This window comes from Lipotes vexillifer, unplaced genomic scaffold (genome assembly GCF_000442215.2).
Source record: "Lipotes vexillifer unplaced genomic scaffold, Lipotes_vexillifer_v1.1 scaffold83, whole genome shotgun sequence".
In the NCBI taxonomy this organism is placed as follows: Eukaryota; Metazoa; Chordata; class Mammalia; order Artiodactyla; family Lipotidae; genus Lipotes; species Lipotes vexillifer.
The window spans coordinates 2,983,698-3,009,578 of NW_006799780.1; the positions used below are offsets into that span (position 1 = coordinate 2,983,698).

The window sequence follows — 25,881 nt, forward strand, 5'->3', positions numbered from 1 at the left end:
AAAAAAAAGAGTCGTGTACCACAAAGTTCATTTCAGCTCTATTTACAATAGCCAGGACATGGAAGCAACCTAAGTGTCCATTGACAGATGAATGGATAAAGAAGATGTAGCATATATATACAATGGAATATTACTCAGCCATAAAAAGAAATGGAATTGAGTTTTTTGTAGTAAGGTAGATGGACCTGGAGTCTGTCATACATAGTGAAGTAAGTCCGAAAGAGGAAAACAAATACTGTATGCTAACACATATATATGGAATCTAAAAAGAAAAGGTTCTGAAGAACCTAAGGGCAGGACAGGAATAAAGACACAGATGTAGAGAACTGACTTGAGGACATGGGGTGGGGGAAGGGTAAGCTGGGATGAAGTGAGAGAGTGGCGTGGACATATATACACTACCAAATGTAAAATAGATAGCTAGTGGGAAGCAGCCGCATAGCACAGGGAGATCAGCTCCATGCTTTGTGACCACATAGAGGGGTGGGATAGGGAGGGTGGGAGGGAGACACAAGAGGGAGGACATATGAGGATATATGTATATGTATAGGTGATTCACTTTGTTATAAAGGAGAAACTAACACACCACTGTAAAGAAATTATACTGCAATAAAGATGTTAAAAAAGAAATTCAAGTGGAAAACTTGACATAACTAATGATAGCTTTATTCAAATAGCAATTAACAAATAGGTATATAGCTTCTACTTAGCTGTGCCAAATAGTAGCATGTAATACGAGTACCTTCTCCCCCTTCTGAAGAACAGGAGGAGCAGAAGCAGGATAGGTATCCACACGCCCGGCTGCAAAAGATTTTGAAAAGGTTTATTACTCACATAGGGAGGCTTTCTGGTGAGAGCAGGATGGGCTCCCACGCTGGTCTGCAGATGGCTTGAGAGAGAAGGGAAAGAAGGCTGGCTTTGGGGTGTTCATGATGATTAGGGGGTGGGGCTGGGGAGAGTGTTCCCATGCATGATGTAGGGCTTGCACAGCACCAAAGGAAGGAGCACCCAGGCTTTCTTATCCAGTTGCTCAGATGTGGGACCAAGAGGAAGGGGAGTGCTGAAGCTTGAAATCTGTCAGCAAACATCAAAAATGGGGCATACTCTGTGTTACAATAATTAGAAATGGCATGGAACCTAGTATATAAGTTGCTACAATAAGATCATAATGTGACAATAATGTTACATAGTAAATAACCCCTAAATCTTAATGGCATACAAAAATAAATGTTTAAAATAAATAAATAGGGACTTCCCTTGTTGCACAGTGGTTAAGAATCTGCCTGCCAATGCAGGGGACATGAGTTCGATCCCTGGTCCGGGAAGATCCCACATGCCACAGAGCAACAAGCCTGTGCACCACAACTACTGAGCCTGCGCTCTAGAGCCCATGAGCCACAACTACTGAGCCCATGCACCACAACTACTGAAGCCCATGCTCTGCAACGAGGGAAGCCCCCACGATGAGAAGCCCCCGCACCGCAATGAAGAGTAGCCCCCGCTCGCCGCAACTAGAGAAAGCCCGCGTGCAGCAGCAAAGACCCAATGCAGCCATAAATACATACATACATACATACATACATTTATTAAATAAATACATTTAAAAAAATAAACGTTTGTTCCTCTCATGGCTAGCATCAACAAGACAGCTCTGCTGATCTTGCCTGAACCTATTCACCTGTGTGAGTCAGCTGTGAGCAGATCTCAGCTGGCTTTACTTAGGGTGACTGTGGTGACTCAGCTCTGCTCCATGTCTCGTCCTCCAACAGGCTAGCACAGCCACACTATCATGGCAAAGGCAGAGGTGGAAGAGTAAGCAAATCCAATCACACACGTATGTTTTTTACTTCTGCTTGTAGGAGTTTTGCTAAATTCTTATTGAACAAGAAAACTACATGGCCAAGCCTAGAGCTACAGCTGGAAAGCAAAAGTTATATAGACAACAGTGAAGCTTTGGGGACATTTTTGTAATCTACGGCACGAATGGATTACTAACATATCACAACCTCTTATCCTGCTTTACAGTACCAAGAGAAGGAAAGTAAATTCAATGAGCTACTTACTATCAAGTGCCAGCACTGTACTTGGAATTAGGACTATGAAAATAAATGAGATAGTGCTAAAGAGCTCAGTCTGATATTGGGGAAAATTTAAATAAATTAGTACGTTAGTAAAATAAATTAAAATTCAGTGTAAGTGTTAACAACAGATATTTTAATGAGGTGGCACAGAAAAGACACAGATTAACTCTTTCACCTCCTTTACCATATATTTCACAGCCAATTTAATGAATTTTATTGTAATCAAATTTCCTCTTGATTCTGAGAACATGAAGAAAAAGCTGACTGAGGTTCCCCAAAGAATAGCCTCATAAAAATGCAGTCTCTTTAAAAACAAAACTAAATTGTAAGTTCTATTAGGTTAGCAGAAAGTCATTTGATTCTTTTGTTGCTCAGTTACACGTAGTAGTCATCCAGTTTCAACCAAAATTTATTGTGTGCCTACCTGTGCAAGCTCTTTTGCTGGGAATTTGCTAGGGTTTGGGGATACCTGGCAAAGATGACTAAACAAAGATGACGTATCTGCCTTCCAAATAACTTAGTCCTACTTACTCCGAAGGAGCTCCCTCCAACCCAGGCCACTCCTGAGGACACCGTTTGGTGACTTGAAGATTCTCTAGTCTAATCCATCTCACTAGCGTACGGTCACATTGCTGGAAACATGTGCCCTTTGTCTCTTCAGCGCTCTCTTATATGTAGACATATGGTGACCCACCCCATACAGAGACTTAGTGTAATGCGGCATTAAATGAAGCCTGGATTAGAACTATGTTAGACCCCAAATAGAAAGGAGCTCTGAATATAGCTCACAAATTTTCAGGTCATTAGCTGTAAATGGAATCATAATTGGTGAGGGGTTATTCTAGCACAGTTTGGGAATAAGAAGATGAGTTAATCTTCCAGCTTATGGCAGATAGCTTCTTAAACTTTGAAATGGAATTCTTTGAGATTTAAAGATAGGGATATAAATACTTTGCTGGATTTTCTCCATTAGTCAAGATTGTTTAAGAGGGAAAAGTTTGCCATTGTTCTGAAATATTTTTTCCTCTAATTAATCCACATTATTTTTAGGGAGCTTTGCCTAGGAGGAAGACTAATTCCTTATGTTCCTTCCCTCTCTTTTAGGTCCTACTCCCATAGCTTTAAACTGTCACTTGGAATCTTTTGGGAAGGCGGAACAGAAGCGGGCAGAGTGTTTGGAAACCGGACTGAAAAATTCTCCATAAAACACTGCCATCCTATAAATGGTTCTGTCTGGATGGATTCCTTGAGATGTGTTTTATTTCCATTGAAAACTCAAAAACTTTGAAACATTCACCGTTCGCGTCTCAAAACTTGATGGGGAAAATATTTATCATTTGAAGTATTCAAGAAAAGCTTGAAGAAATAAAAGAAACCAGTTGTTCTCCGGACCAGCTTAGGAGGCAGAAGTTCCCGGAGAGCCTTCAGGGCTCGTTGGGAAGGGAACCCAAGATGGGCGTTATGAGCCTGACCAAACGATGTTCTTCTGTTTCGAAAAGAAGAGGTGGGGGATGGATGGTGCCCAAAGCTAGCGGGTCAGGGTCACTTTCTTCCTCCTTTGCCCCGCTCTTCTTCTCTGTCCTGCGTGTCCTCACTTTCTCACCAGCCCCCGACTGCCCATCCTTGCATTTCGCATCCTCCTAACCCCCTCGTCCGTGCGGGCCCGGCGACTACGCCCACCCACCCAGGACCGGGTCGGCCCAGGGCTCCTTCCCGTCCCCAGTCCCGAAGCTCACGCCTCTCTCTCTGCCGCCGACCTCCCCGCTCCGGCCGCCCCCATACTTCCCGGCCAAAGGGGATCCCAGCCAAGTAGGCCGCCCCGGCCTCGGCCCTCCCCCACCCCGGCCAGCCAGACCATAAAGCGCCCTGCCCCGCCGCCAGCGCACTCAGCTCCGCGGCGCCAGGACGCGAGCACCGCCCCCGACGGCAGCCCGGACGCCGCGCTCGCCTCACCTGCGCTGCGCGTTCGAAGCCCGACCGAGGGGCCGTGCGCCGTCCGCACTCCCGGGCAGGGCCCGCGGAGCCGTGAGTCCCGAGCGCCCGCGGGGAGCAGGAAAAGCCAACATGCTGGCCCCGCGCGAAGCCGCCTTGCTCCTGCTGCACCTGGCCCTGCAGCCGTGGCTGGGGGCCGGCGCCCAGGCCACCCCCCAGGGTAAGTGGGAGCGAGCCAGGGCGGGAGCCACGGGCCAGGGTCCCTCGGTCACGGAGCCCGCCGTTCCGCGCTCCACTTGGGCGAACGGAGGGACCAGCTCCGCGCGCGGCTCGGCCCCTGGCTCCTGGGGCCTCGCTCGGCACCTCTCTTTTTTTTATTGTGACTGAAACGATAAAGATTAGAATTTTCGGAGATTCGATTAGCCAGCGATGAGACCAACTCTCTATACAATAGTTTGGGGGATGCAAAACTTATTTTCAGGCTAGGCAAAGACGTGGGGTTTCCAAGCTTATGGCGCGGCCCTAGACCTCGAACACGTTCTGTTTGAAGTAGGGTGAAATCCGCATTCCGTCCCCCGCGGCTCTCTCTGGCCGGCCCTCCGCTCAGCCCAGCATCCTAAATCCTTCGACGCGGCAGGAGCGATGTTCCCACCAGGTGGTCTGAGGCTGATATCCCCAAGAAAGGTGCAGTATGGCTGTATTGCCCTGCCACTCGCCTTTTTCTGCTCCAACTTTGTTGGGACCCCAAAGCCTCCTTTGGGAGTTGGCTTGGTCTCTTGATTCTTGAGGTAAATTGAACTGGAAGGCTGAGAAATGGGTCTTTCTCTACAAAGAAGTTAATAAGTTGATTAATAATTTGAAAAGCCACCTGGATGATCAGTCTTCAAACCCCTTTGTGAGATGGGGTGAAAAGAACTGTTGGGCAGAAAGCGCTTAAGCTTAAACAGAATTTTGGAAAAACCAAAAGGAAGACATTATTTAAGCAAGAAAACATCTTAGGGCTTTAACTGGCTATCCAGTGATGACCTTCATCTGTTTGAATTGATGCCTGGGGTTAATTTTTACTGACTAAGGAAATAAAGCTGGAAGAGACGCGCAACTTGAAGTAAAAATTGCTAATTCAACGAAGGCAGAATGAAGAAAGCCTGTGCTGGTGCTCTCCATTCCCTTCCCCTCCCACTGCAGTAACTACCCATTTAAACTTTGCATTTCACCAGATAACTCATTTTGATTCCAGACCAGGCAACCAGAATTGTGTTTTCAGGGGGTACTGAACTGCTTTTAGTTTGGGTTGAAATGTTTAAAATGCTGTACTTTATAGTATTTATTCATTGTGACCTTGCTTCTAGGAAGGTAAGAAAGGAAGCCTTTTTAAAAAATTAATGTATAATTGGCATATAATGTTATATTAGTTTCAGGTGTACCACATAATGATTTGATAATTGTATACATTGCAAAATGATGACCACAGTAAGTCCAGTTAACATCCATTGCCACACATGACTACAGATTTTTTCTTGTGATGAGAACTTTTAACATCTATTCTCTTAGCAACTTTCAAATGTGCAATACAGTACTATTAACTATAGTCACCATGCTGTACATTACATCCCCGTGGCTTATTTATTTTATAACTGGAAGCTTGTACCTTTTGACGTCCTCCACCCATTTCACCCCCACCACTACTACCCCACTTCTGGCAACCATAAGTCTGTTCTCTGTGTCTGTGAGCTTGTCCTTTCTTGTTTGTTTGTTTGTTTTTGTTTTTAAGATTCCATATATAAGTGAGACCATACAGTATTTGTCTTTGTCTTAATTACACTTACATAATGCCCTCGAAATCCATCCATATTGTCATAAAGGGCAAGATTTCCTTCCTTTTTATGACTGAATAATATTCTATTGTGTGTGTGTGTATCACATTTTCTTTATTCATTTATCCGTTGATGGACACAGGTTGTTTTCATATCTTGGCTATTGTAAATAGTGCTGTGATGAATAACTCCATATATCTTTTGGAGTTAATGGTTTTGTTTTCTTTGGCTAAATACCCAGGAGTGGGATTGCTGGATCATATAAGGTAGTTCTATTTTTAATTTTTTGAGGAACCTTCATACTGTTTTCCATAGTAGCTGCCCCAACTTACATTTCCACCAATGGTGTACAAGGGGTCCCTTTTTCCCACCTCCTCACCAACACTTGCTGTTTCCTGTCTTTTTGCTAATAGCCATTCTAACTTGTGTCAGGTGATATCTCATTGTGGTTTCGATTTGCGTTTCCCTCATGGTTAGTGATGTTGGGCATCTTTTCATGTATATGTTGGCCATCTGTCTCCTTTGGAAAATCTGTTTATTCAGATTTTCTGCCCACTTTTAAATATGTTTGGTTGTGATTTTTTGTTGTTTTGTTTGCTTTTGCTATTGAGTTGTATGAGTTTTTTATATATTTTGGTTATTAGCCCCTTTTCAGAGATGTGATTTGCAGATGTCTCCTCCCATTCCATAGGTTGCCTTTTCATTTCGTTGGTTTCCTTTGCTGTGCAGAAGCTTTTTAGTTTGATGTAGTTCCACTTGTTTACTTTTGCTTTTGTTGCCTTTGCTTTTGGTGTCAGAAAGGAAGCTTTCTGACACAGTTCAAAAGTTGTCTTATTGCAAACATTATTTAATAGGTTTGAATTCATGGGTGTAATATTTTGTGTTATATGAATTCTTGACGTTTGAACACAACTTCATGGTGTGTTGCAGGTATGGATTTTGCTTCTCCTTGGACAGAGCTGCCTGTTTTATGGAGACTTGAAATCAGGCTATACCTAAATTCTCTGGTTAATTTAATTGCTGTAGATGATCTGATTAAGTCAAGTTTCTGATAGATTCTTTATTGAGTTGATTAGTTTGCAATTATCAGCTCAGCTGAATAATTTATCTCCTTTTTCCTCTGAGCTGCCTTGCTAGTCTTATTGGTAAGTATTCAGTTTTCATACAGTGATGGTTGGGCTCATTGGTAGCAGTAATTTCACCTGTAACACTAGAAGGCTGTGCTTAGATCCTGGCGCTATTACTAAAGCGTCATAACATTAGTAGAAATTTGTGGTGTCTCATTTCCTTTTCAAAACACTCTCCAAACTCATTACTAACTAATCCCAACTTGGCCTCTTGAGAGTGAAGCCAGTGGATTAGAGGAACCATACAGATTGAAATGTGGTAAATTTAGTTTCAGCTGAATTATGACATAATCATGGTCAAAGCAAAAATCAGGAATACCAAGAGTTTAGTTTTGCATGCAGTTCCCATACTTTTAAACACACATCTCTTTCCTGAAGATGTCTTGTCCTGAATGGAACTTTTAAATATATTGCCTTATTTCCCTTTGCTCCCACTGGTGGAAATGTAAAGTTTCCAGTTCTCTGGAAATTTAAAAACTCTGTGCCCCTTTTGAAGTACCATTGGCAGCAGCCCTCATGTTTGGGGAATGTGGGGATGCTAGAAAGAACATGATAGATATTCTGCTTTCCAGCACTGCTGGTATTAAAATCATTATTGTATAAGGTTCTTGATACACATGAAAGAAACAATACAGATCCAATCTGAAGACATATCATCTTTTAAAAGGAGTAGACATTCATTAATAACTAGGCTTTTGCCTGTTTGTTTTATAACTCTATTTTTTTCTTACAAAAGCAACACCTGTTCATTGTTAAAAAAAGAAAATTGGATAAGTAAAAGCAAATGAAATTAAAAATGTATAATTATTCAACCCAGAGATAGCTACCATTCTTGTTAGCATTTTGTCATATTGTTTTTCAAATCTTCTTCTGGGCAAATGCATATTTCAAATGGGATCATGTTATACATGTAATTTTATCATCTGTCTCCACTTAATATATCATGAGCTTTTTCCCATATCTAAGTATTCAGCTGCATTACCCTTTTTAATATATAGTAATTTAATATATAGTATTTCTCTTTTTGGGTGGACCAAAATTTATTTATCCAGGGCTCTAATGTAGGACACTTAGTTTCCAGTGTTTTTATACTATAGATAATTTGTTGAACATTTGCAGTGCCACAGGATGGCTTCGGAGGGCTGAAATCCCTGTAATCTCTGTCAAGCCTTTCTGTCTCTGTTAAGAAGAGATAAAGTGCTCTGCCAGCAAAGATTCAGGTTTCCCACCTCTTCCAATTAGATTTTCACATAACTCCTTCCTAAATAGAAATTCTAGAATTAACACGGGTGGTGAATCTCCTAAATAAATTACCATATCATTCATTATTTTCTTAAGATAAATTCCTTTTGTAGCAACGCTAAATCAAAGAGCATATGTGTCTTAGGGCCTTTGATATTGCTATTTAAACTGGTTTCAAAGTGTTCATACCAGTTTAAATCTTACCCACCAGTATATGAGTACCCATCTTCCTGAATCCTCACCAACAGTTGGGTATTATTGTATTTATTGTTTTTCCAATTTGATGGTGAAAATAATACCTCGTTGCTTAAGTTAGCAATTCCTTCATCATTAGTTAAGCATATGAACACTTATATATATACTTATTTGCCACTGTAACTCTTTTTCTGTAAATTGCCTTTTCATGTTATTTACCCATTTTTCTATTAGGATGCTTATTTTATTGATTTGTAAGGGCTCTTTATAAATTATGGGTACCGTGACCCTTTTTAGTAACCAGATTATTGTATCCAGGAGACAGCTCTGGAGCCTGAAGTTCCTGCAGGCTATTGAATTGTCCAAATGATATTTGCATAAACCAAGAAAAATACTAAGTAACTTCTAGTGAGTATTACCCAAATTTGGCCTTTGCCTTTTAAATTAACTGGACATACTCTCTCATAGCTTTCATAAAATTTGAGAGAAGGTGCTGCTGACTCGATCAAAAGCAACTTACACAAATATACATGCAGGTTCTAGTTTTTGCAGACCAACTCTATCAGTGAGGTTACAATCAAGAAATAGAAACCACGTTGTATGGTTTTGTTTTGTTTCCACATCGGGATTTCTTAACAGAGAAACACTGGGGCACTGTAAATGCACAAAGGGAACACTTTGGTCTCACAAAGGTAGCAAACTGTTTTGTTGACAGTGTATCTCCTACCATACCCCTGCTTTCTGCTGCATATTCCCTGTGTCACTTATCACTGACCAGGAAAAGACAACTGGCTCTGGTCCAAGAGGCACATGAGGGACCCCAAGGCAGAAATTCACTACTAGGGGCCATAAGAAAAACAATGACTTGGATGCTGTTACCTGCATCCCCCCCCACCTTATACGTTAAGCCTTTAGTATAAAGGCTTTCAGCCTTTATACCAGCCTCTCCCTAGTGGGCATTTTCAGAGCCACTTCTTCGGCCAAAATGCAATTTTAGGTTTGCAAAGTTTGTCTTCTCTTGGGGGCTATAAGCTTGTGATGAATATTGTGCTCTATTTCTTGTGGTTCAAATGTCCAGCCACTGTAAGAGTGATGAGGAAGAACTGGTGAGTTTGACAATGTGGAAAAAATGATTACAATATCAGTTTACTTCATAGCTTACTGTCAAATTGTCTCCCCTCAAGAAACGTGTTTGCCCCGAAGTTAAACCTTTCACTGATTGTTCCTTTCCCCCCATTCTCCGCAGTCTTTGACCTTCTCCCATCCGCCAGCCAGAGGCTGAACCCAGCTGTCCTGCAGCCAGTCCTGACAGACTCCACCCTGAATGAGCTCTATGTGATCTCCACCTTCAAGCTGCAGACGAAAAGTTCAGCCACCATCTTCGGACTTTACTCTTCAGCTGACAACAGCAAGTATTTTGAGTTTACTGTGATGGGACGCTTGAACAAAGGTAAGGAGATTTATAGAAATAATTTTCTTAAAAATCCTCTCTGCCTATTCCAGAATTTGGGGTCTACTTTCCTTCACATGGTTCCATCCACCACTGATTTCAGTTTTCAATACCAAATTCCTCTGGCTGTGCATTTACCTGTATAGGGAGGGTGAGTTGATATCGGGAGAAAGAAGGAAGAATAGCTTGCGGCAAAAATGCCCTTTGACATCTTCCGATCCTCATGTTATTCTGGATCCAGTTCTGGAAGGGACAGGACCCAGGACTGTTTGGCCACTCTGTTAGTCAGCTTGAGCTGCTATAACAAATACCATAGACTGGGTGACTTAAGCAACAGATGTTTATTTCCCACAGTACTGGAGGCTGGTAAGTCCAAGGTCAAGGTGCCAGCAGATTCGGTTCCTGATGAGAGCCTGGATCCTGGCTTGTAGACAGCCACCTCCTCACTGTGTCCTCATATGGCCTTTCCTCAGTGTGTGCTGGTGCAGAGAGAGAGAGTGAGCTCTGTCTTCCTTTTCTTGTAAGGACACTAATGCCGTCATGGGGGTCCCACCCTCATGACCTAATCTAAACCTAATTACCTCCCAAAGGCCCACTTCCTAATACCACCATATTGAGGGTTCGGGCTTCAACATATGAATTTGAGGGGAACACACACACATTCAGCCTGTAATAGCCACTCACACCATTCTTGTGCTCCCTTAGAAGCATGTGGCTTAGCAGACCTAACTCCTAGCTCTGCAAGCACCTCCCGGACTTGATGGAGAGAATATATCTCAGTGGTAGAACGAAATGAACAGCTCTCTTTTCTACCTGTTTTGTGCCAATTTACACAGGTCTGTCACTTGTTTGTTCCCTCTGCTGTCAGATGTTTCACTGTCAAATTTGAGTTCCTACATGTACTAAGAAATGACTTCCAAGGAAAAGGTCACTATTTTTTCATCTCCTTCTCTTCCACCCGTGCCCTGGGGACAACACCTGTTCCTGCTTATTGAGGAATGTGACAGATACGTGTCCATGCTGCCTCATGCTTTTAAAAAAGGAGGACTGGTCCTTCCGGCGAGATTTTTTATTTCAGTTTTTTGCTCTACAAAGTAGATACTTCTAGTGATTCAAACTCTCTGACATTCTAATTGTGATTGAACACTTAAAGCTGCAGGTGTTGGGAGCTGAAAGAAATTCCTAATTCTTTTTTTTTTTTTCACATGTAAATGAAAGTCTGCCAGTTAAGTGGCATTTTATTTTTTTTTTTATTTTTATTTTTTAACATCTTTATTGGGGTATAATTGCTTTACAATGGTGTGTTAGTTTCTGCTTTATAACAGAGTGAGTCAGTTATACATATATATATGTTCCCATATCTCTTCCCTCTTTGTCTCCCTCCCTCCCACCCTCCCTATCCCACCCCTCCAGACAGCCACAAAGAACCGAGCTGGTTTCCCTGTGCCATGCGGCTGCTTCCCACTGGCTATCTACCTTACGTTTGTTAGTATATATATGTCCATGTCTCTCTCTCGCCCTAACACACCTCACCCTTCCCCCTCCCCATATCCTCAAGTCTGTTCTCCAGTAGGTCTCTGTCTTTATTCCTGTTTTACCCCTAGGTTCTTCATAACATTTTTTTTTCTTAAATTCCATATATATGTGTTAGCATACGGTATTTGTCCTTCTCTTTCTGACTTACTTCACTCCGTATGACAGACTCTAGATCTATCCACCTCATTACAAATAGCTCAATTTCGTTTCTTTTTATGGCTGAGTAATATTCCATTGTATATATGTGCCACATCTTCTTTATCCATTCATCCGACGACGGGCACTTAGGTTGTTTCCATCTCCGGGCTATTGTAAATAGAGCTGCAATGAACATTTTGGTACATGACTCTTTCTGAATTCTGGTTTCCTCAGGGTATATACCTAGTAGTGGGATTGCTGGGTCATATGGTAGTTCTATTTGTAGTTTTTTAAGGAACCTCCATACTGTTCTCCATAGTGGCTGAACCAATTCACATTCCCACCAGCAGTGCAAGAGTGTTCCCTTTTCTCCACACCCTCTCCAGCATTTATTGTTTCTAGATTTTTTGATGATGGCCATTCTGACTGGTGTGAGATGATATCTCATTGTAGTTTTGATTTGCATTTCTCTAATGATTAATGATGTTGAGCATTCTTTCATGTGTTTGTTGGCAGTCTGTATATCTTCTTTGGAGAAATGTCTATTTAGGTCTTCTGCCCATTTTTGGATTGGGTTGTTTATTTTTTTGTTATTGAGCTGCATGAGCTGCCTGTAAATTTTAGAGATTAATCCTTTGTCAGTTGATTCATTTGCAAATATTTTCTCCCATTCTGAGGGCTGTCTTTTGGTCTTGTTTATGGTTTCCTTTGCTGTGCAAAAGCTTTGAAGTTTCATTAGGTCCCATTTGTTTATTTTTGTTTTTATCTCCATTACTCTAGGAGATGGGTCAAGAAGGATCTTGCTGTGATTTATGTCATAGAGTGTTCTGCCTATGTTTTCCTCTAAGAGTTTGATAGTTTCTGGCCTTACATTTAGGTCTTTAATCCATTTTGAGCTTATTTTTGTGTATGGTGTTAGGGAGTGATCTAATCTCATACTTTTACATGTACCTATCCAATTTTCCCAGCACCACTTATTGAAGAGGCTGTCCTTTCTCCACTGTATATTCCTGCCACCTTTATCAAAGATAAGGTGACCATATGTGCATGGGTTTATCTCTGGGCTTTCTATCCTATTCCATTGATCTATCTTTCTGTTTTTGTGCCAGTACCATACTGTCTTGATTACTGTAGCTTTGTAGTATAGTCTGAAGTCAGGCAGCCTGATTCCTCCAGCTCCATTTTTTGTTCTCAAGATTGCTTTGGCTATTCGGGGTCTTTTGTGTTTCCATACAAATTGTGAAATTTTTTGTTCTAGTTCTGTGAAAAATGCCAGTGGTAGTTTGATAGGGATTGCATTGAATCTATAGATTGCTTTGGGAAGTAGAGTCATTTTCACAATGTTGATTCTTCCAATCCAAGAACATGGTATATCTCTCCATCTGTTTGTATCATCTTTAATTTCTTTCATCAGTGTCTTATAATTTTCTGCATACAGGTCTTTTGTCTCCTTAGGTAGGTTTATTCCTAGATATTTTATTCTTTTTGTTGCAATGGTAAATGGGAGTGTTTTCTTGATTTCACTTTCAGATTTTTCATCATTAGTATATAGGAATGCCAGAGATTTCTGTGCATTAATTTTGTATCCTGCTACTTTACCAAATTCATTGATTAGCTCTAGTAGTTTTCTGGTAGCATCTTTAGGATTCTCTATGTATAGTATCATGTCATCTGCAAACAGTGACAGCTTTACTTCTTCTTTTCCGATTTGGATTCCTTTTATTTCCTTTTCTTCTCTGATTGCTGTGGCTAAAACTTCCAAAACTATGTTGAATAAGAGTGGTGAGAGTGGGCAACCTTGTCTTGTTCCTGACCTTAGTGGAAATGCTTTCAGTTTTTCGCCATTGAGGATGATGTTGGCTGTGGGCTTGTCATATACGGCCTTTATTATATTGAGGAAAGTTCCCTCTACACCTACTTTCTGCAGGGTTTTTATCATAAATGGGTGTTGAATTTTGTCAAAAGCTTTCTCTGCATCTATTGAGATGATCATATGGTTTTTCTCCTTCAATTTGTTAATATGGTTAATCACATTGATAGATTTGCGTATATTGAAGAATCCTTGCATTCCTGGAATAAACCCCACTTGATCATGGTGTATGATCCTTTTAATGTGCTGTTGGATTCTGTTTGCTAGTATTTTGTTGAGGATTTTTGCATCTATGTTCATCAGTGATATTGGCCTGTAGTTTTCTTTCTTTGTGACATCCTTGTCTGGTTTTGGTATCAAGGTGATGGTGGCCTCGTAGAATGAGTTTGGGAGTGTTCCTCCCTCTGCTATATTTTGGAAGAGTTTGAGAAGAATAGGTGTTAGCTCTTCTCTAAATGTTTGATAGAATTCGCCTGTGAAGCCATCTGGTCCTGGGCTTTTGTTTGTTGGAAGATTTTTAATCACAGTTTCAATTTCAGTGTTTGTGATTGGTCTGTTCATATTTTCTATTTCTTCCTGATTCAGTCTTGGCAGTTTGTGCATTTCTAAGAATTTGTCCATTTCTTCCAGATTGTCCATTTTATTGGCATAGAGTTGCTTGTAGTAATCCCTCATGATTTTTTGTATTTCTGCAGTGTCAGTTGTTACTTCTCCTTTTTCATTTCTGATTCTATTGATTTGAGTCTTCTCCCTTATTTTCTTGATGAGTCTGGCTAATGGTTTATCAATTTTGTTAATCTTCTCAAAGAACCAGCTTTTAGTTTTATTGATCTTTGCTATTGTTTCCTTCATTTCTTTTTCATTTATTTCTGATCTGATTTTTATGATTTCTTTCCTTCTGCTAACTCTGGGGTTTTTTTGTTCTTCTTTCTCTAATTGCTTGAGGTGCAAGGTTAGGTTGTTTATTCGAGATGTTTCCTGCTTCTTAAGGTGGGCTTGTATTGCTATAAACTTCCCTCTTAGAACTGCTTTTGCTGCATCCCATAGGTTTTGGGTCGTTGTATCTCCATTGTCATTTGTTTCTAGGTATTTTTTAATTTCCTCTTTGATTTCTTCAGTGATCACTTCGTTACTAAGTAGTGTATTGTTTAGCCTCCATGTGTTTGTATTTTTTACTGCTCTTTTCCTATAATTGATATCTAATCTCATGGCGTTGTGGTCGGAAAAGATACTTGATATAATTTCAATTTTCTTAAATTTACCAAGGCTTGATTTGTGACCCAAGATATGATCTATCCTGGAGAATGTTCCATGAGCACTTGAGAAAAATGTGTATTCTGTTGTTTTTGGATGGAGTGTCCTATAAATATCAATTAAGTCCATCCTGTTTAATGTATCATTTAAAGCTTGTGTTTCCTTATTTATTTTCATTTTGGATGATCTGTCCATTGGTGAAAGTGGGGTGTTGAAGTCCCCTACTATGAATGTGTTACTGTCGATTTCCCCTTTTATGGCTGCTAGTTTTTGCCTTATGTATTGAGGTGCTCCTATGTTGGGTGCATAAATATTTACAATTGTTATATCTTCTTCTTGGATCGATCCCTTAATCATTATGTAGTGTCCTTCTTTGTCTCTTCTGATAGTCCTTATTTTAAAGTCTATTTTGTCTGATATGAGAATTGCTACTCCAGCTTTCTTTTGGTTTCCATTTGCATGGAATATCTTTTTCCATCCCCTTACTTTCAGTCTGTATGTGTCTCTAGGTCTGAAGTGGGTCTCTTGTAGACAGCATATATATGGGTCTTGTTTTTGTATCCATTCAGCCAATCTGTGTCTTTTGGTGGGAGCATTTAGTCCATTTACATTTAAGGTAATTATCGATATGTATGTTCCTATTCCCATTTTCTAAATTGTTTTGGGTTCGTTATTATAGGACTTTTCCTTCTCTTGTGTTTTTGTCTAGAGAAGTTCCTTTAGCATTTGTTGTAAAGCTGGTTTGGTGGTGCTGAACTCTCTCAGCTTTTGCTTGTCTGTAAAGGTTTTAATTTCTCCATCAAATCTGAATGAGATCCTTGCTGGGTAGAGTAATCTTGGTTGCAGGTTTTTCTCCTTCATCACTTTCAGTATGTCCTGCCACTCCCTTCTGGCTTGTAGAGTTTCTGCTGAGAGATCAGCTGTTAACCTTATGGGGATTCCCTTGTGTGTTATTTGTTGTTTTTCCCTTGCTGCTTTTAATATGCTTTCTTTGTATTTAGTTTTTGACAGTTTGATTAATATGTGTCTTGGCGTATTTCTCCTTGAATTTATCCTGTATGGGACTCTCTGTGCTTCCTGGACTTGATTAACGATTTCCTTTCCCATATTAGGGAAGTTTTCAACTATAATCTCTTCAAATATTTTCTCAGTCCCTTTCTTTTTCTCTTCTTCTTCTGGAACCCCTATAATTCGAATGTTGGTGCGTTTAATGTTGTCCCAGAGGTCTCTGAGACTGTCCTCAGTTCTTTTCATTCTTTTTTCTTTATTCTGCTCTGCAGTAGTTATTTCCACTATTTTATCTTCCAGGTCACTTATCCGTTCTTCTGCCTCATTTATTCTGCTATTGATCCCATCTAGAGTATTTTTCATTTCATTTATTGTGTTGTTCATCATTGTCTGTTTCATCTTTATTTCTTCTAGGTCCTTGTTAACTGCTTCTTGCATTTTGTCCATTCTATTTCCAAGATTTTGGATCATCTTTACTATCATTATTCTGAACTCTTTTTCAGGTAGACTGCCTATTTCCTCTTCATTTGTTAGGTCTGGTGGGTTTTTATCCTGCTCCTTCATCTGCTGTGTGTTTTTCTGTCTTCTCATTTTGCTTATCTTACTGTGATTGGGTTCACCTTTTTGCAGGCTGCAAGTTCGTAGCTCCCGTTGTTTTTGATGTCTGTCTCCAGTGGCTAAGGTTGGTTCAGTGCGTTGTGTAGGCTTCCTGGTGGAGGGGACTAGTGGCTGTGTTGTGGTGTATGAGGCTAGATCTTGTCTCTCTAGTGGGCAGGTCCACGTCTGGTGGTGTGTTTTGGGGTGTCTGTGGACTTATTATGATTTTAGGCAGCCTCTCTGCTAGTGGGTGGGGTTGTGTTCCTGTTTTGCTATATGGTTGGCATAGGTTGTCCAGCACTGTAGCTTGCTGGTCGTTGAGCGAAGCTGGGTGCTGGTGTTGAGATGGAGATCTCTGGGAGATTTTCGCCGTTTGATATTATGTGGGGCTGGGAGGTCTCTTCTTGACGAGTGTTCTGAAGTTGGCTCTCCCACCTCAGAGGCAGAGTCCTGACTCCTGGCTGGAGCAGCAAGAGCCTTTCATCCACTCGGCTCAGAATAAAAGGGAGAGAAAGTAGAGAGAATTAGTATAAGTAGGAGGAAATAGGAAAGAAAGAAAGAAAGAAAGAAAGAGAGGAGGGAAGGAAGGAAGGAGGGAAGGAAGAAAGAAAGAAAGAAGAAAAGAAAGGAAGAAGGCAAGAAGGAAAGAAAGGAGGGAGGGAGGGAGGAGGGAAGGAAGGAAGGAATGAGGGAAGGAAGGAAAAAATACAGAAAGAAAGAAGATACAGTAAAATAAAATAAAGTATAATAAAGTTATTGAATTAAAAAAATAAATAATTAGAGAAAAAAAAATAGGGACGGATAGAACCTTAGGACAAATGGTGGAAGCAAAGTTATAGAGACAAAATCTTACATAGAAGCATACACATATACCCTCACAAAAAGAGGTAAAGTGGAAAAAATCATAAAACTTGCTCTCCAAGTCCACCTCCTCAATTTGGGACGATTCGTTGTCTCAAAAAGGGAAGGAAGGAAGGAAAGATAGAAAGAAGGTAAAGTATAATAGAGTTCTTTAAATTAAAATTAATTATTAAGAAAAAAATTTAAAAAAAAAAAGGTCGGATAGAACGCTGGGACAAATGGTGGAAGCAAACCTATACAGACAAGATCTCACACAGAAGCATACACATACACATTCACAAAAAGAGGAAAAGGGGAAAAAATCATAGATCTTGCTCTAGAAGTCCGCCTCCTCAATTTGGGATGATTCGCTGTCTATTCATGTATTCCACAGAGGCAGGGTACATCAAATTGATTGTGTAGCTTTAATCCGCTGTTTCTGAGGCTGCTGGGAGAGATTTCCCTTTTTCTTCTTTGTTCTCACAGCTCACAGGGGCTCAGCTTTCGATTTGGCCCTGCCTCTGCGTGTAGGTCGCTGGAGGGCGTCTGTTTTTTGCTCAGACAGGACGGGGTTAAAGGAGCCGCTGACTCGGGGGCTCTGGCGCACTCAGGCCGGGGGCAGGGAGGGGCACGGAGTGCGGGGCGGGCCTGCGGCGGCAGAAGTCGGCGTGACGTTGCAGCAGCCTGAGGCCCGCCGTGTGTTCTCCCTGAGAAATTGTCCCTGGGTCCCGGGAACCTGGCAGTGGCGGGCTGCACAGGCTCCCCGGAAGAGGGGTGGGGATAGTGACCTGTGCTCGCACACAGGCCCCTTGGTGGCGGCAGCAGCAGCCTTAGCGTCTCCCGCCCGTCTCTGGTTTCCGAGCTTTTAGCCGCGGCTCGCGCCCGTCTCTGGAGCTCCTTTAGGCAGCGCTCTTAAAACCCCTCTCCTCGCGCACCAGGAAACACAGAGGCAAGAAAAGGTCTCTTGCCTCTTGGGTAGGTCCAGACTTTTCCCCGGACTCCCTCCCGGCTAGCCGTGGCGCACTAACCCCTTCGGGCTATGTTCAAGCCGCCAACCCCAGTCCTCTCCCTGAGCTCCGACCGAAACCGAAACCGAGCCTCAGCTCGCAGCCCCGCCCGCCCCCGGCGGGTGAGCACACGAGCCTCTCGGGCTGGTGAGCGCCGGTCGGCGCCGATCCTCTGTGCGGGAATCTCTCCGCTTTGCCCTCCGCGCCCCTGTTGCTGTGCTGTCCTCCGCGGCTCCGAAGCTCCCCGCTCCGCCTCCCGCAGCCTCTGCCCGCGAAGGGGCTTCCGAGTGTGTGGAGACCTTTCCTCCTTCACAGCTCCCTCCCACTGGTGCAGGTGCCGTCCCTATTCTTTTGTCTCTGTTTTTAATTAATTTTTTCTTTTGCCCTACCCAGGTACGTGGGGAGTTTCTTGCCTTTTGGGAGGTCTGAGGTCCTCTGCCAGCGTTCAGTAGGTGTTCTGTAGGAGTTGCTCCACATGTAGATGTATTTCTGGTGTATTTGTGGGGAGGAAGGTGATCTCCGCGTCTTACTCCTCCGCCATCTTTCCACCGCCCCCCAAGAAATTCCTAATTCTTAGCATTCACAGGACTATAGAGTTAAAAGCAAGAAGGAATGGGCTTTTAACCCCTCCTTTCATGTCAAGTTCCAATATCCTCCCTCCCTCCTTCCATCTCACTCACAAGTCTGCTTTCTCTGTTCCTCATGGCCTCTCAGGGGCTGAGGTGCAGTTTCAGACAATGAAGGGAGTTGGGGACATGGTTCATGATTTAGCAGATGTTTCAACCATTCCTCTGCCCTTTGCCCCGCCTTCAGCCCTGATGGGAGGTAATTTCACCCATCTCTCTGCCTTGATTCTGACAACCCCATTTTGCCTCACATCTCTTGAAGGAACAGCTCATTGTCTAAGAACCCAGCTACTCAGTTTATCCTCTATAAAAGCCACCCTTCATCTAAAGGGCAGTAGCTTCTCACTAAATTATTTTAGATGCACCGGAAGGTTTTTCTTTTAGCTTGCTCAGCTTAGTGGCTAAAAGGCCCTCTATAGAGCCAAAAACTCCACTTCTAGCTTTTCACTCTCTCTGAATCTCACCCTCTATTTCTTAATTGGCCATTGTGGAAAAACTAGCAACTTCCCCCGAGCTGATTCTTTCTGTTCACTCTATAGAAGCCAGGGTAATGCTAGATACATGGGCAGGTAGATGGATAGGGAAGGGGGTTGTTAAGTGCGTTTCCTTTGAAGGATCACCAGTCATGTGAGTCAGCTGTTAATACCAGCTGATCTCCATGTTAAAGGAGAAAAAAAAAAGAGGAAAGGATTGAACACCTTTCCACCTGCCAACCTACTAGAAGAGAGAAAAAGCTCTTAGAAAAAATATTTTTTAAAAGGAGTCCTAAAAGAATCCAGAGATGACAATTCTCAGAAAACAAAGAGGAACTTATAACAGTATTAGAGTTGAAGGATTTGACACAGAAGTTTCCCTGGAGCAATAGGAAAAAGGACAGAGATTTGCCATCTCTGGTGAATCTGAAAGTTCTAGGAAGGAGCAGCAGCCCATTGTGACTGGAACAAGAAAGAGAAGTCGCTGGGTCCATCAGGTCCAGAAAAAGATGCAGCATGTGTTTGTGACTCCCCACTGAGGTGTTCAGTGGTGGTGCTGGGCTGCACCCTGCAGGCCTGCAAGTCTTATTGCCCAGCCGCGAGACCAAGAGAAGAGCCCAGAACAGTAACAGAGACATCAGTAGTTTATTGGACAGGGGATCTTACATGTCTGCAGCAAAAGGTCCTGGAGCGACATCCCACTGTATAGAGCAGACAGCAGGCAGGACATGGCAGCAATCTTTGCTACTCGGGAGAGAAGGAGGCTACCATGTATGGGGGAATTGACGTCAGGTTGGCTCATCAGTTACCAGGGAAACCGGCAGCTGGGGCACATCCCTCACAGCCCCTCAGGTTAACCACCGTCATGAGGGCAGAAGTTTCCCTTTAATAAACTAGCAGGTGGAGGCATTCTGGCCTAAGGATTAGAATAAGCACTTGCCGGAGCAGGGGGCAAGCACTTTCATGTGAGTAGGGAGTAGGTGAAGCAGGGACTGGTCGAGCAGGGGAGTTACAAAGAGCAAGAGACCATCTTCAGTGGCCTGACCGTTCAGGGGGCCATGCACACCTGCCATGATTTGTGGAGGGTGGGGGGAAAGCATCTTCCTGGAAGGTGAACCCCAGTCCGTTATTCAACTAACAAGCCTCAGCTGATCTGTTGCTTTGCATGGAAAACAAGAAATCAAGATATATCTCTCATGACTTAAAGCACCAGAGTAGGAAATAGGACACATCTTTCCCTCTATTAAAGGTTATGGTTTGGGAGAGGGTGACTGCACAGATGGAATCGAAGAGAGGATTTGGTTGTCTGGGCCTTTGACGAGCTCCTACAAGAAACTAAAGTGTATTCCCTGAAGACTGCAAAGAATGAGTTTGCCACTGAGCTTTCTGTTTCTACCCTCTCACTCTCCAAGTCATCCTACCATGGTCGCCTCGTTACTGTTCACAAAGCATAACTTGGATCTAGTTATGCCTGACTGCAGAGACCTGTAGTGGCTTCCAATCCCAAACTGAATAAGGTGCAATTGCCCAGGCTGAGCATTTAGGGCTTTCTATTGCCTGACTCCCAACCAGCCTTTCCAGTTTATCTGTCCTTCCAACTGTCCGTGCAGCCTGTGCTTCAGCTGGATGGACTAACTACTGTTCCCTGGACACACCCACGCTGTCACTCCTTCTCTGTCCTTTTGCTCTTATCCTCTGCTCCCCCTGGTGCATTCCCTGCACCATCTCAAGTGACTGAAATCCTACACACGTAAGACACATCTCCAGCTCCTCCTGACACCTTTCTTTATATGACTTTGTACCTCCACAGAAGGTGCTACTGCTCGCTTGCCTTGTATTTGAATTACTTAGAGGTCTTTTCTCCAGTAGATTATAAGCTCCCCTAAGGCAGGGACTGAGCGTCCTTTAACTCACCTTTGTGTATACTGCAGCACATAGCACAGTGCCCTGTACATAGAAGTGGCTCATGAAGAGATTGGATAGAATAAATGGAGGCTGAGAAGAGTAGCTTTGTTTAAAAAAAAAAAAAAAAAAAGACATTGTTGTGGAAATTCTAGATGTATACAATGTCACACAGTAGGCCTGGCTCAGAATCACTTTTTGAATGAATGAATGTTGAAGACCATTTAGTTGAGGATGTAAAAGTCATACAGGTAGTATTTCTGATAGAAATGCTCTATCAGATTATTAGTAATACAGTGGTATAGAAATAAGCATTCTATAGAAACCACCTAGCTGGGTAGACGATATGGTTGGTGATTTTCTTGAATCTGGCATAGAGACAACTTTCCAGTTAGTATCCTGAGTTTGAGTCACAATTAAAAGTCTCAGGAACTGTGTCATCATGAATACATCTCTGAATCCCCCTGAGCATCGATTTACTATCTCTAAAGTGAGGATGATAACAGCTACCTCCCAGATTGATTGCAAGAACTGGCTTACATAAAGTATAGTAACTTAGACTCTGAAGCTCAATAAAAACTTCAGCTTACTATATTAGATAGATTAGATAGATACTGAGAGACAGAGACACCTTTCTATTATTTAGGCAACTGGCTTCCAAAAATGATGAGTTGGTGAACTCTTGGCTTACCTTAATGAAAGCTTCACCTTTCATAAAAAGCATGAGAGGACCGCTTCTTTAGCCTTAATTTGAGAGCCACAAAAAAGTAACTTGATGCTGTGGAAATGAAGGGAACTCCGAGAATTAGCAGCAATGACTGGAGAGAGTCAGGCCCCTCACCCTATGACAGGAGAAGTCAAATGGTTCAGAGTAGTTGTTCTGAGACCTGCAGGCTAATGAGAGATACAGCTTGAAAGAGATGGAAGAGTTTAAAAGTTAGAATTCTGGAATTCCCTGGCTGGCCAGTGGTTAGGACTCTGAGCTTTCACTGCCAAGGGCCCGGGTTCAGTCCGTGATAGGGGAACTAAGATCTCGCAAGCTGTGTGGAGTGGCCAAAAAAAAAAAAAAAGTTAGAATTCTAAACCAAATAATGAAGGGGAAAAAATGAGGTGCCTCAAACGCTTATAATAATATTTATTTATGGAGCCATTACAATGAACCAGGGCCATGCTAAAGGCTCAATGCTCATTTTCCCTTTTAACTTTCACAGTACTCTTATGAGGTACCCTTGAATGAACTCAGTTTTAAAATGATGATATACAGAAAATGGAAAGAATTTTCGTGAACTTTAGGACAAACCTTCAAGGGTTGTACTATTTTATTCATGCATTTGGGGATTTCCTGGAAAAGAAAGCTGGGATTTTTTTTTTTTTTTAGCGGTACGCGGGCCTCTCACTGTTGTGGCCTCTCCCATTGCGGAGCACAGGCTCCGGACGTGCAGACTCAGCGGCCATGGCTCATGGGCCCAGCTGCTCCGCGGCATGTGGGATCTTCCCGGACCGGGACACGACCCCGTGTCCCCTGCATCGGCAGGCGGACTCTCAACCACTGCGCCACCAGGGAAGCCCAAAGCTGGGATTATTTGAAGGCAAATAGGTTTACTAAAAATAAATCCTGCCAAATTTTTTAATGAATTTTATGAAGTCACTCATTATACCTTTCTGAATAATATAAAAAAAGAATAAGCTAGATAAATAGTACTGTTAGGAGTTGGTAAATTGCCTTATAGCAAAGTATCTAGTGGTTTTTGACAAGGCTCTGTCTTGGGCATTGAACTTTTCAACATATCAGTGACTTAGGTGGAAACATAGTATTTTAACATGTTTGCAGTTGGCACAAAGCTGGAAAAAACAGTTGAACATGTCAGATGCCATTACCAAGATTTGCAAGGTCCTACCTGGCTGACACACAATAGGCCACCATCAGATTAAATTTAACAATAATAAATGTAAATCCATCCTCTAGGAATGAAAAGTAAATTGTAGACACCCAGGATGTGGAAGACCCATCCTAAGCATTCTAGTCAACAATGTTAAGAACCAAGCAATGTTGAGCACAGTGCCTGGCACTTAGTAGTTGCTCAGAAATGTTTGCTGAATGAATGAATGAACAGATACAGTGATGCAACTTTTTTTTTTAAAGCTTTTTAAATTTTAGGCTTCATTAATACACACATGTGGCCAGATTAAGGACACTGATAGTCCCACTGCACACTTAATTGTCCAGCCACATCTAGAATACTGTGTCTAGTTGTGAGCACATTTTACAGGGACACTGTCAAGTCAGAGATTACCTTAAGGAGAGTCACCAAGCCAGCATCTTTCTGGATCCCGTTTTTTTAACCACGTCACAAGTCAAAAAGTTAAAGAAACTGGAGAAATCAAGGAGCCAGACAAAAGACATGAGAGAAGTGAAAGTTGCCTTAAAATATTTGAAGAATATCATTTCGATTGAGGATAAGATTATATCTGTCTATAGTTCTGAAGAGTAAAATTAGGACACACTGGTGGAAGTCGGAGGAAACAGATATTGGCTCTGAATTAGGAAAATCTTGGGGAGCATAATCCAAAAGTGAAATGGGTTTTTCTGCAAAGTAAAGTTCTTTGTTACTGGAAATGTGCTGGTAGAGGCTGCACTTTTACTCAAGGGATTTGTGAAATGAGATATTAAGCTGGATGACTTACAATGCTAATATTCTGTGACTCTACAAAGGCTAGAGAGCATTCCATGGGCATTTAAGAAGTTGCTGTGCACCTCTCTCCTATAAAGTGACCTTGGGATTCTGTGCACATTTGCAGCTCTGTTACCTACCAGATAGTTGTTTACAGTGATGCCTCATAACTTAGCAAAATGTAAAGCCTTTGCAGATGTTCAGTACAACTGCTGTGCTTCCTTTCACTGGATGGTTTCTTTGCTCCGTGTGTGTGGTGTGTGTATTCTGTAAGCTTTACCTTGGTTTAAACTGCTCCAAAAAAATTTCAAAACACACATACTGCATTTATCACACCTGGGAGTCACCCAGAGTACTTTTAGGAAAAGCAGTTGGATGATTTACCTTTTATGTATTTCCAAAGCACTAAAGTTACAAAGACCTTAGCATATAGGGCATAAAGATAAATGAGTCAAGGCAAACAAGAATATCCGTCACAAGAAACATTAATGGCAAGAAGTCTTTTTTTAATGTACAGTTATTTAGAGAAGAAGAGGAAAGGTTGACAGCAGTTGCTTTAATCATATATTTAAAAGTGCCAAAGAGCGAAGCCATTTGCCAAGCAAAGCCATTCGCCAAGCAAAGCAGAAAGCCTCGGACTACCTTGCTGAGTTTGCTGCCTGCAGGCCAGGTCACTCTGAATTTCTTTGCCCAAGCAGACAAAATATTATCATTTCCAGTTCTTTAAAGCTGGCAGCCTGCTTCATAGCTTTGACATTCAGCACATCATAATATTTTTGACCACCAAATCCATCCACTTTTCAAAAAGCACCTTTTGAACGTTTTCCCAAGATAGCAAAATATTTCAAACCTTCATTGCTTGGGTTTGCTTCCTCGTCTTCATCTCCCGCCAGTCACTGAGATGGTTTTAATCAGGCCGGGCTGCGTGGCTCCTCTGTCAGGCTGGTACCCAGACATGGAAATGCAGCCATAAAACAGGGCTCCAAACTCTCAAGTACACAAAGATGCTAAGTTTAGAAGGAAAGGATTTATGTAAGTAAACTAATAGAAACTGCTCCCCACATTTTAAAAAAGATTGTGGATTAAAAAAATCAGAGTAGGGGGCTTCCCTGGTGGCGCAGTGGTTGAGAGTCCCCCTGCCGATCCCCAGTCTAGGAGGATCCCACATGCCGCAGAGCAGCTGGGCCCGTGAGCCGTGGCCCGTGAGCCTGCGCGTCCAGAGCCTGTGCTCCGCAACGCGAGAGGCCACAGCGGTGAGAGGCCCGCGTACCGCAAAAAAAAAAAAAAAAAAAAAAAAAAATCAGAGTACATACATGAATACTCTATTTTATCTATTTTTTCATTCAACATATAGTTGTATTTGGTGTTCTCAGATGCTGTGGTGTATGGGAAAATTAGTAAGAAATAGACTGCTTGTCCCAAGAGTTTATGCTTTAGTAGAGAAGATGAGAAATAAACAAATATACTAGTACCTACGTTTGTACAGCAGCTTATATTTTTGCATTTTCTTATGTGACCACCACTGAAAACAAAATGAAATAGGAAGGACAGCTTTTATTGACTCCTTTTAATAGTTTAAGAAGTGGACACTTCTGGCCCAGGGTCGCATAGGAATTAAGTGTCCGAGCCATGACTGGAACCTGAGTCCTGAAAAAGTATACCTAGCAAAGCACCGAGAAAGTTAGAGAAGATGAATGAGGCAGTAACTTCCAACCATGGGGAAGATGGAAGACTAGAGGGAGTCTGGTGCATTTAAGCTGGATCTTGGCTTCAGATTTGTGGCAATGATGGAGCAGGAAGGAGAGGAATGGAGAAGAGAACATTCGCACAGAAAGAAAAGGATGAGGGAGGCTGGAGAAAGCTAGAGAGGGGTGAAAATGGGTTGTTAGAACTGGTCATTCAGCTTGGCTGGTGATCAGCAGAATGGAAGGGGGCAGGAAGGGTGGGCCAGTCCTGGGATAAGTTACACGTTAATTAGGGACCACTAGGGAGCTAGTGAATGATTCCATTGGCTCCCTTGTGTGTTGCATTGAAAAGGCAATCATTTGGTCAAAACAGTCCTGTAAGAATCCCAGGCTTTCAGTCCAGAAAAACTGCATAGAAAGAGACCCTCAGCA

The 25,881-nt window shown here is 42.2% G+C and overlaps 1 protein-coding gene across 1 annotated transcript in view; it reads left to right on the top strand.

The window, feature by feature from the left end:
- The first annotated feature begins 3,960 nt into the window (after positions 1-3,960).
- The window catches only part of THBS4 (thrombospondin 4), a 58,471-nt gene continuing 36,550 nt past the window's right edge, over positions 3,961-25,881 (top strand). The window contains exons 1-2 of the mRNA XM_007471975.1: positions 3,961-4,233; positions 9,638-9,841. Of these exons, the coding sequence (XP_007472037.1) occupies positions 4,146-4,233; positions 9,638-9,841 (292 nt within the window). The 5' untranslated portion in view covers positions 3,961-4,145. The remainder of the gene's footprint in view (positions 4,234-9,637; positions 9,842-25,881) is intronic.